Genomic DNA, 12,640 nt, shown 5'->3' with positions numbered 1-12,640 from the left:
GTGATAAGAAAGCGGAATGTGGTAAATGTTATTCTCACTCATTTCAACGTCGCACTACTTCAGTGCTTTAGTTTATATAGCATGGATAGAATCCCACGAAAGGGACTTCCAGCTTTTAAACTTACGTTACTTTTAACTCAGAGGATATAAAAGGGCAGTGGGAGATAGTTACTAGAATAGTTGACTTTCAATTATTGCTGGTTTACGATCGTTAAACTCCTTTGTAAAAGTATTTCGGATCCTGCTCTTTCAAAATCCGGTGTCTGTTGTCTGAAAGCGTTATTCTTGCTTTTATACTTTGTAAGGGTTTAACCATTGAGAGAGTGTCTAATAAAGAATTTATTTGATGTGTTTTACAAGGTGTTGAGTAGGTAGTTATTAGATACAGACTTACTATAATGTCATACTTTTTGGCTGCGATGATTATAATTTTGCGTTTATTGTAGTGCAAGTAGTTTACCAAGCCTACTTAAAAGATTATACATAGTTTAAAAACTTAAACTAAACCCTAGACATTTTTCTTTTAGGAATATAAAGTGTTTGCTATTGAATAATGAAAAATGATTTGGCAAATTCGGTAGTGTTCAAAAGCAGCCGGGGCCTGCCGAATCAAGTATTCGTAATGTGTAAATTCTTAGGCTAAACAAATTTTCTTCCGTTCAGTTCTCATTATCATTCATTCTGTCAACCCTCTAACCCCGAAACATAATATATTTCTGCCGGCATAAATTATTCGAAAAACAACCGGAATATGATTTATAGTTGTGTATTTTTTTTGGTGAGAAAGGAAATGTTTAATTTTTTCCTGTAAGTATTTGAGTTAAAGCAGACACATATAACAGCACGACCGTTTTATAAATGAAAGTCTTTATTTTGCGACCTGTTTCTTCAGGAAATAAACTTGTCTTCGTGAATAACCCGAGCGGGGTTTTAAGTTGATAGATTGTTCTATTACGGGAGATACAAATTTGTCAATTATCTAGCTCGAAATTGGTTTAATTGACAAATTCAGTCCGAGAAACCATTTCATACTGGACTGGTAACTAAATTTCCGTCTTACACGGAATTCGAAATAGGAGAAACAATTTATTGCCGATAAAGCGTTAGACGAGTCGATTAAAGTTGATAAGGGAACTTTTAATTTACTTAAATACGACACTAACCAGCTCCTAATCTCATCTGCAATGCATTAGGTAACGAGTTAGAGTCTATATAATGACACCTAGATTTGTCTAGGAAACGACCATCATTTAGCAATTTAAAACGTGATATCTCTGAACATTCTTCATCCTTTGCAATCTGGATTTAAGGTAATAGCGGCAAAGGAAACACTTTGGATTTGAACGTTTCGCTTATCTAATCTAATTTTTATAAGCTGCTAGTAATAAAAGCTAAAATTTTCAAATTAAAAAGTTAACTAACATTTAGATACAGTCATTTGCCGTTACCGTACCGGAAATTGTAATGATATTTCTGCGGTGCCGCAAACTGAAAAAACTACCGGTCTAATAGGTATTTTAAAAACTTTTACACCTGCATGCATTTGCAATGACGTGCACGTTTTCCAACGTATTTACATTTTAAGCAATTTTATAAACTGCCCTGCTGATTTTATCACCAACGGGAATGCAGTGTTGCTCTAATACGTGCACATTTATTGTTAAGTTTACAGTTTTCTCCTTGGGGTGGATTGACTGACCCATACTAATTCCTCAAACGTTAAGTGTTGCCAAAAATTCTCAATATCCTAACATGTTTACAGATTTAACCTGAGAATTTTTTAGTCTGACCTTTATATAATTTTGTCAAAAATTCTAAATTGCTGTCGTTAATGCTCATCGCTCTTATTAACTGTTTAAACCCTAATTAGTTAAAATTGATATAAATGACACTTTCCATGCCTCTTTGTGCTATAATTATAAATTTTTCCATCAAAATACCCCAACTGAACTACCACCATCCCAAACCCACTAGTTACAGAATTCAGAAAATAATAGAACAGATAATCGATTTAAGCTAATTAAGATATTGATCCAAATATATTCGAATATCGTGCCACTAAAATGTATTAGGAAGGTGTGTTAATTTGGAGTAGCTTTCTCAATAGCTTATTATGATAAATTTTAATACAGCCTCGAACAATGTCTAGAATGTTATTGGTTCTAGAACGCTAATTATATACTGAATTTAGTATATTATGCTCTACTCTGACACGTTCAGCGTTAATATTTCATATTTGGAAATATGACATTCTAAGTGGTTTTCTTCTTTAAACGGCTCATGTTTTATACCCAGAATGATAACATTTTCAGTTTGTTCCAAATTGTCACCATTTCAAGACCAGAAATTTCACCAGATATTAGTCTCATTTGAAATTGGACTTACTGGTCGTTTAGTTAAGGGTTTAGAATTTAACTTTGCATGTTGCATTAGTAAAAATACCGATAGGAAAGTTTTGAAAATTGGTAACATAGTAAAGACAGCATCCCAATCCAACTAAAATAATTTCAATGGAATGACACCTTCGGTTATACCGAAAGTAGGTGTTTGCTTATATTAAATGGAACTATGGTATTATATTATTGTATTTTTGAATACTCCTATCGATTTCAAATAATTTTTATGTATCATAACCTTATGTACCTATGTATATGCATCGTTCTTCAAGATATTGACGTTTGGAAAATGACATTTCTAGATTTTGGAGTATTTCAGCTTATGCATGCCGTTTCGTTCTATCTCATTCTGGTTAAGAACTATTACACACCAAAATCCGAAAATGTAATTTTTCAAACTCGAAAACCGTTGGAGATAGATAAATATAAGTTAGGTTACATGAAAAATATTTGAAAACAATGGGAGTATTTGAAAATACATATAATAATTTACAGGGTTTATTTAAAATAAGTTGGTACTTACTTCCGGTAAAACCGAACGTTACTAGATTTTTCTTACTTATTGGTATTTTTCTTCATATCAATCGATGTTTTTTCGTCGTATATAATATATAATCGTCTGTATACTACAGTTTTTAAGATGTTAACCCGTTTCTAGACTCTATTATAATTTAAATATACTGTAAATCTTTATAATGCAGCAGACCACAAACTAATTCGAGCGGAGCGAAATTTTGTACTTAAGTGTATCGTACTATTACATGCTATTACTGCATATGGCACTAAAGGGATGATATAGGCGTTAAGATCAGCGCCCTTAAGTAATCTGAGATGTTTGATTAATGTAGGGTGAAAACGCTCTACAGGTAAATTTAATAATACGTAACTTGTAATAGGATGTAGTTTGTCGACGCTGAAATCTCTTTTGACCTACCTAAGTGTTACTTAGGTTTATTTTCAAAATATTGAAAATTCCACAACTCTTCAGTAAGTAGTAAATCAAGTTTCTGTTCTTCAATAAAGCAACCAAAATAATTGAAAGAGTCCTAAAGATTCCTGTATTCCCGGAATAAAACCTTGCCATGCCAGATAACCATTTTGCTTAAATGCCAGGCTGTTTTATAAAGGAATACACTACGCAGCTCCGATTATGGATACAAAGATTTCTGACTTTCCACTCCCTTGACCCAAACCCAACTAAATTTAAAGCCTTAACACAAAAGCTATAGTAAACTCAGTAGATAAGAGTGTGATTAATACAATGATCGCAGCAGGCAAGCGCTGCAATATTTAATGAATAGAACCAGATAGTGATTAATACTCCAGCTACCAATCAGTGTTAATAACTGTTTAGATTGGCTGTAACGTTAGGAAATAGGAAAATAGTATGTAGCATTGTATACATAGCGGCTTTTCGAACGCCACCTGACTCTCGAATGACAATGTTTAATACACGTTCGACGTTTGTGGAATTCTGTCATTGAACTGCCTCTAAATGAGGCCAGAATACAATCGAGCAAAAGACAATACAGCCCGAGAAATCTGGAATGACGTATCGCATCGTCCAGGGATGTGAAAAAATTTGTTATGCCAGTCAGTCGCAACATATTTTAGATGATTCCGAATTTGTCCGAGAATAAATAAAACCCCGATAAAGAATTTTCCCAGTAGATAGCAACGGGATCCTGCCTAGACAACAGCATTTCCGATTCCCAGAGAATCGATCTATCATTCTAAAAGCAACCTAATATTCTCCCTAGAATTCCCTAACTCAACAGGGATCAATAAGCCGAATTCCTGCTCCTAATCTCGAAAAATCTTTTAGCCGTTCGGAAATTAATCAAGCAATTTGTTAATCGGGTGATGGATAATGTTCCTTCATCGATTGAAATCGTATTATGTAACCGTTTTCCTGGAAGCCAGAAGAAAAAATGGAAGTAATTAAATAGTAAAAACCATTGATTTACAACCGTGAATATTAGCTGTAGAAACGGAGGAGAGAGAGCAGGCAAAGTAGTAAATCTGACAGATAATTAATGAAGGGAGTCTGTCATCTAAAATAACGACGTGTTGTTTATCTAATGCTATGGAAGCTATCTATCTTGAATTAGCCTAATGCGTTTTCTGTTATTCCTCAAATCACAGGGTGGTTCCGTAAAAAGCGTATTTACTATGTGCAAAAGTTTATTGATCAATTGTGAACCGTTTTTGGCCCTTTAGGCCATCATCAGCACTCAAATTCGTCAGATCAAGGCCGATCCACTGGAGATCACCACGCAATCAGCCACAGAACACATGTCCAGGACTGTGAATGGACCCACTGCATTTTTCAAACCGTCCTTTATGTCGTTAGAGGTAGTAACACGAAATTTTTAAATAAAAGACGTCCGACCTTAGTCAAACTTTTATTAAGTTTCTTTAATTTTTTATTTTTTAACTGTAATTGTGTTGGGTGTTGCACCCCTGATTTTTTGTGGACGTCTTGAGTCCTGTCCTTCATCCCTGGACATGTGTTCTGTGGCTGACTGCGTGGTGATCTCCAGTGGATCGGCTTTGATCTGACGAATTTAAGTGCTGATGATGACCTAAAGGGCCGAAACCGGTTCACAAAGGATCAATAAACGTAGCATACGCTTTTTACTGAACCACCCTGTGTTCTTCACCGTGCACACTTGGCATTACCCGCTAATTCCTCAAATCGGCAATTTTTTTCTGCCGCATTATTCATCTAACGATATAATTGGTTGTTACCGGTATCCAAGGTAAAAACATCGGAATAAGGTAATTTGGGTATAGGAGCAATCATGTAGAAGTTGCTATTCACAGAGTGCCAGCTAATTTGAAGTTGATGAAGGGACGGAAATTAGTTACAAGTACGCGAGCAGCGACAAATAGTATAAAACACTGGAACGAAGGAACACGAGCACAGTTTTAAATTGCCTTTTCGCTGTTTCGAAACGGCAGGTGACAACTCCCAAAACAAAAATTAACCTATAATTTGCGACCTTGCGTCATAGCCTTATCTCATTAACGATATATTGACTTTGTGCCTTTAGACTACATTACCTAACAAATATTTATCAAACCTAAATGGTTCAATGCAAATCAGCAACATAAATAAATAACCGATATTCATTTACATTCCGTATTGTATTTAGCAAATTGCACTCTCAGCATATATCGGATAAGCAAATACCGAAGAAGATTTGTAAACTAAATTTACTCAGTACTGTGTTAAAACCTCATTAGTTTAATTTCATATAAAGTTTGTTAAAAGTAAAACTATGATTTTATACTCAGAAAGAACAGAAAGTTACATTGCAAGCAATTTCGTAAACATTAAACGGTTTGAACAAATATTCTATAAATTGCCCACAACGAAATAGTACAAACACACTCTAAAACCTACTCAAAGTGAGAGATTTGTTTTCACATATTGGAGAGAGAGAAGAGCTTTTCTTTTAAATTTGCTTTGCAGTTTATGAAAGTATAAACAAGCGGAAAAGTTACTCAGTGTTTAATGTAATTGGAGTTTTGACTTTGTATAATAAACGTTTTCAGCAACTTTTTGTTAGCTATAATATGTCCGCGTGCTATGTCATTAATGGTTTGAATAATTGGATACATCAAAAAACTTTTACAGGAAGAAAAGTAATTATAGAGTTTTGTAATAAGAACCCTGTTTTTTTTAGTCGAATTTCACTTGGTAGGTGTTTTTGATATAGAATTTACACTCATTATAACACAATAAATTTATAGCAATTTTCAAGTCTAAGAAGTTTTTTTCTTTTAACAGATGATAATTAAGGCAATAGTTATTAGTTATATGTGCCCCTAAAATTTGTGCCTATATAGTTTCTAAAAACTTCGGATATGTGTTAAAAGTTTCTTGTCATATCACACTGAAAAACTTAAATTATAATTATGAAATTGTGTCCACATTAAAATCTCCCTCTTCTACGTCCAGATTACTTCAGTAGAATATATTCTGCTTAATTAGTCATTATCAGACCCAAAAACAACCGGCCCGGACTGCTGTTAACTTAATCAACAAAAATGTTTCCCTAAATTGATCAAGATGTCAAAGCTATGCTATGACGTTAACGCTGTAATTGAGAATTTTAACTTGTTAATAAGGCCTATTTTTTTATTATCAGTATCCAAATCAAAATTAAACTATATTGCAATAGTGAGTTGCTCCTAGTGAATTTAGAGCATACTTGTAAATATGTCAACCAAGGAAGTGTAACACATTGTTTTATTCATTTAACAACTTTATTTTTGCTTCTCATTAATATCCAGTATGATGGAAAGTTTCATTGAAAGAATCGCAAACAATATAGAAGTCGAAAAAAAAAGGTTAATTTTACATGTAAATAAGGCCCATTTTTGCTTATTAGCAATATCTAGTATTACGGAAAATTCGACTGCGGTGGTAATTTGTTGCAAGCAACTTAGATTATAACGACCATATCTGTTTTTTAATAATATCACAAGTATAACCTCATTGACACTTAAAATGTTTTTGGAAGCAAAATATAAACTTTAAAAGTGGGTAGGTTCTTGGGGTGTGGTCCGTAATAAAACTGGCCTCTTCATCAGAAATTGCAAATGACAAACACAGCCTGGGATGCCTATCAGAAACATCCGCCGCAAACCCAAAACATCCCCAAGATATTCTCAGTCACATGATAACCGTATGTGCTAAGGGTATGGGGTGTGTTTGGTGTGCCACAGGGGTCTCTAGAGAGGCGGGAGGAAAATGTTCGACTTACACCCCCAACTGTTCTACCAAACATCCCCATCGGTACGCGATGAACCGTAGGTTTCGCGTTAAAAATGCAACTCAGTGGCTTGTGGCACACCTCCGGTGTGAATGAGAATATCTTGGGAAATTCTCAATACTCTAATACTCTCTATACATATAAATAAACTTCTGTTCAGTTAACAAGAATGTAAATTGTTTACGTAAAATAATACGGAACACATTATTTCTATATTTTAATCACCCTACAAACAATATTCCTAGTTGTTCAATTATCCAGAAAATGCTAACTCTATAAGGTTCATTCTTGTGTAACTTTCTACATTAACAAACAGAAATTCCTTCAAAGTTTCTATATCTATATCGACCCGTTTTCCCAATAAATGTATAAATGCAGGGCCTTATTTTCAACTAAACGTGTCTATTAAGCCAAATCAGAAAGTAAGATTAAAAGTTATTTGAGTGGGAACTGATAAGAAGATTAAAAGCAATGTAATATGATATCAATCAAATCCGGCCGTGACGGTAAGTTTTTTTAATCACGGCTGGCAAATTACCAAGTTCTAAATGCAACGTGGATATTTCCATTTTTAAAAAGGCGAAGCCTTCTTTTAATCCCTAGATTTTCCAATGATGTACGTGAGCAATTTTCAAATATTACGTTCTATAAATTTTTAAAAAGGAAATGAACACGCATTTGGTTGCTGTGCATTGAAAAAAAACATATATGTACATATTTCCCATTTGAGTTGTTTGACTGCTGAGTAGTTAAGCGTAGAGATTGCGGAATAATGATTTTTAATGGAAGAGTAAAGGGTTCAGCAGAACCTAGTTAGATATTAAATAAAGCTTTCAACGTCGCTTTACTTAGTACCCGTGGGACTTAATTCCCGAAATTTGTCCTAAGGGTCGCTTCAATAATTAACAAATATACACACAAACGTAGAGGATTATTGGATAGAACCTTGTGCTAAGACCTAATGCATTCCAGGAAATGCCATTTGCATCACAAGGAATCATTTCGATTGCTTGCAAGGAAGAATATTATATTCCAGCATCGGCCGATTTCCAATTGCATTGCAGATTTTCCCTGGCTGTGGTCTTTACTGCATAGCGTGCTGTAGGGAAATTCTAAAACCCTTTATGGTTACGTTGTACCTGATATATTAAAAGGTCTCTATTTTAATTGATAGCTGATCAAAAACGATGGATCGGGTACACAAAGCTTTATGCAGGTTGGAAAACATAGCAAATGTGGTTGGAGCTTTCAAACTATTGAAAACCCTTTTATATAGTTTGTTTTACACATCTATTGAAACATGTCACTTCAATATCAGGGGAACCTTCATCAAATGAGTCTTACACTGCTGAAAAAATCCGTTGGAACATTTAACTGAAAAACTCCAAGTGGTTTTAATTTAAAGGACTGCTAAATTAACTTCTGGAAATTCAAAAGTTAAACACAAATTACTGGAACGTCATCAAGTCGCGCTGCTTTTTCAAATAGAAAAAACATTGAAACCGACGTCAATTATTTCCACTTGTTGATCTGAGAGACAACTTATTTAGATTTCAATTCTAAAGTTCATTAGCAACTTTTAACTAAGTAGTTTGTTCAAGTGACAACGAAACAAAATTGTTAAGTGTCATTGCGGAGCTCTTTTTCTTTTTCAGCTCATAATTCAATTTAGAAAAAGCTCTTTCTATTGTTTTGCTTATTTTATTTAATTCCTGTTTTATTTAACTGAAATTAGCGAATAAAAAGTATCTTCTTTTACCAAAAGTTCCTGTCAAATACACAAACGCTTTAAATTATTAAGTTAAGCCAAAGAGAGCTTACCAACTGGAAAATGCGAGAATACACACAGTGTAGTTTTTTGTTCAAACAATTGCATTTTGCGTCAAAGATGATTTTAACGAGCTAAAGTTAATCACAAAGTATTTTTTAATTTCCATCGGGACTCGCTAACGAGAATATGGAAAGAGGAGGGGAAGCCTGCCAGAATGGCATAACACTGACTGACGCGTTGTTGGAACTGACGTTAAGGACTATTCCACAGGATCGGCATTTACAAATAACCGGTTTTAACATTTCTCTCCCTTATTTCTATATTTCTGCCATCTCCAATATTATGACGAGCGTCTCTAATTTATCTAATTTGCTCAAGACAGCTATGGAAATTTTAATCTCTATAAATGTATGTTGTGTATTGACAACTACACCTGACAAAGTATTCGGTGTTAAACTTTGTGTATAAATGCTTATTTATGTTGTAATGTAAGAAGAATAACGTTTTTTCCAAAACTATCTTGACTAACAACAATTATCGTTTGTTGATACTGCTCTTACTGAGATATTAATGTTATAACTTGTTTTAAGTCGGCAATATTGATAAAGGAGAAGATTTTCCTGTCTTCATAGAAGGACAATACATAAGCTATTACTCCTAACTTCTATCTATAACACAAATGATGTTTTGTGTTGTTTAACTATACTTAAAATGTTATCAACTATAAGCTCCTTTGTTGGGTGCAACTTTGTAATTAACAAGCAAGAACTACGTCAAAACTTCCTACGTCGGTATCGATCTATTTTTCCAATGAAATGTGGCTTATAAGTATAAAGCCAATATACACTTTCGCACAATACAGAATACAGAATTTGTTTATTTAAGTTTTTAGATAGTGATGTTCTTATGTATTGCTATAGTAAGAATACTAGTACCTAGTGTCTGTCCATGAAATTCAAATTCAATTTCCTTAATTTAAATTCAAAAGTTGGTATCTACACGTATTAAGTGCAACACATAGCATTTAAATAATTGCCCGTATTCACTTAACGAAGTTACACGTGGAACTTGCTGGCAGCACCAAATATCGTAATCACAGGCTTTCGCCTTATTGCATTAAAAGTCGATTAAAGTGTTAAAGTAGGAAACTATGTGTTAGATGGTGCAAATTTATTAATGCCCTTTAACATGAGGCGTATATTTAGTTCGGAAAACAACGAAAATAATTCCACTTTAAAGCTGAAAACAATTATTACTGGCGAAGCCTCAGAGTCATTCATCATAATTCCAGGCCATAGACGTAACGCTTTATTATTTATCCGAATCCATACAAGGAATCGACCCCATATTTTCCAACTATGTGTTTTCTCGGCCATTATTGATATCTGGTATTTGTGTAAAATAACGTAAGTGTAAGTTAGTACGATGGTCGAAATAAACAAACCTGTCGTTTCAAAGGACAAACACAGATATAAATTCCCATTTTTTTTATTGATCTCTTACTATTAATGATGATGTTAGAAGTTTGTTTTGTGTTTTGTAGACCTTTCCTTTTACCAAGTTATGTATTTTAGTGTAAAGCAGGTCATGTAAGTTACGCCAATGTGCATATAACGTTAACAGAATTCTAATTTAATAATTCTCTTCTACAAATCACACGTTAACATTAATAATTGTTTCAGTTTCGAAAGCGAAGATAATCGGGAATTCGGAGCTACATATCAAAAGCGGAAGCGACATAAACCTAACATGCGTGGTGCTTCAGACGCCGGATCCACCTAGCTTCATATACTGGTAAGATTAATTGTTTTTCTACACGAGAAACTTCATCACACCAGTTCCCCGACATTTGTAAAGCGCCTTTGGCTCGTTTGCTTTGTTGTAGCTTTCAGGATTTTCTATTCCTTGGGAACACTCCATGCTAAACTAATTCTTCGAATCTCTCAGCATTTTCTTTTAAAAAATTATTTCCCATCCTGTCACTTTTAAAAAATGAGTTTCGTGACTCGCACGAATCCTATATTTAGTTCAAGTTTTAGTAATGTGTAAATTTTTAGAGTGTGTATATACAGGGTGCCACAAATTTGTGGGTGAACACGGTAAGAGATGCAGTGTTGTGTGTGCAATTTACAGTTTAATATAATGCCGCCTTAAAATTTCAAAAACTTTCGATTACTTCTCGATATATCCGAAAGGAAAACGAAATTATGGAATTTATTCATATTTTCATTGATTTATTTCATGAGATGACTGAAAGTAACCGACACTTTACTATTTTGCTCCTCAACAACGTGGCAATATTATAATTGAGATCCCACGTTTCGATATTGGTCACCATCACAGCGGTCATTTTTCTTATGGGCATCATATTTGATTTCTCGAATAGAGGTTTTTTCTGATTACGATGATATATCATACGATATGGTTTAGTTTTGCAACTCCAAGGCGAAACATCTTTTATTAAAACATTATAATGTATTGTGTAAAATGACAAAGCGAACAATGAAATAGTGATGTCAAATAAAAGTATTTTTTTAGTTGAGGAGATGACAAGAGAGACACAAACGAGAATGTACTACGAAGAGCAAACATTGAAAGGCAACTCTTGACGACCGTAAAATTCCGAAAGACATCATATCTGGGACATATTTTGAGAGGTGATAAATATCGTCTATTACAGCTCATACTAAAGAGCAAGATTTAGGGGTGCCGTGGAGTTGGAAGAAAGCAACAGTCACCGCTCAGAAATATTCGAGATTGGACTGGCATAAGAGGTCTTGAACTTCTCGTGAACTTTTTCGCTTATCGAAGGACCGTACAGCTTTTGCCATGGTGATCGCCAACGTCAGGGAGACGGGACAAGGCACATGAAAGAGGAAGAAGGGCCTTCAACAAAATGACTAAACTGTTTAAAAAGCACCACCTCAACATCGACATCAAAATCAGACTCTTCCGATGCTATATTTTCTCGATTCTTTTCTGTCTGATGACATTAATCAAGGCAACACAAAGAAAACTCGAACCCTTCAAAATGTGGCTTTACAGGAAGAAGCTCAGAATATCATAGGTATACAGAGTGACCAGCAGGGCAGTGATGGAGAGAATAAAGAAGGACTTGGAAGTAATCAACTGGTGTTGAAGAGAAGAAAGCTTTAGTACCTCGGACATATCATGAAGCACGAAAGCAAATACCGCCCTTTGAAGTGCGTTCTCCATGGGAAAATGTATGGCAGAAAACTACCAGGAAGAAGGAAAATATCATGGCTTAAAAACTTAAGAACATGATTCTCAACAACTACTACCAAACTATTTAGAGCATCCGTGAACAAAGTCATAATATCCAGAATGATCCCAAATACTCGGAACAAATGGGAACTTGAAAAAGAACTTAATCTTGTTTAACAATAATTTGAGAAACGATCACAGGTTTTTTTTCGTATTAAAAAAGTTGATGATAGTAACCAAAACTTGAATGTTTTGCCACTTTGTAACAAAGGAAAAGTGGCAATAGTAAAGTGTCATTTATATTCAGTTATCACAACCAAAAAATAAAATCAATAAATGTTGCGAAGGTTTCCCACAATTTACCCAATTTTGTACCTCTTACCGTTTTCGAGATCCCCATACTTGCACACAAATTTGTGACACCCTGTATAACACCAAATCATACCATAATTTTTTTTTTAATA

At 34.3% G+C, this 12,640-nt stretch overlaps 1 protein-coding gene across 3 annotated transcripts in view; it reads left to right on the top strand.

The window, feature by feature from the left end:
• LOC145738801 (zwei Ig domain protein zig-8-like) overlaps positions 1–12,640 on the top strand; it is a 166,634-nt gene that overhangs the window by 136,953 nt on the left and 17,041 nt on the right. For all 3 annotated transcript variants that reach the window (XM_081993861.1, XM_081993860.1, XM_081993862.1), the window contains one exon: positions 10,634–10,745. In XM_081993861.1, the coding sequence (XP_081849987.1) occupies positions 10,634–10,745 (112 nt within the window). The remainder of the gene's footprint in view (positions 1–10,633; positions 10,746–12,640) is intronic.

Source organism: Ips typographus, linkage group LG16, assembly GCF_016097725.1.
Source record: "Ips typographus isolate SLU linkage group LG16, UJ_Ityp_2.0, whole genome shotgun sequence".
NCBI classification, from domain to species: domain Eukaryota; kingdom Metazoa; phylum Arthropoda; class Insecta; order Coleoptera; family Curculionidae; genus Ips; species Ips typographus.
The sequence above is the reverse complement of the archived record's forward strand: the minus strand, read 5'-3'. Positions and strand labels throughout refer to the sequence as shown.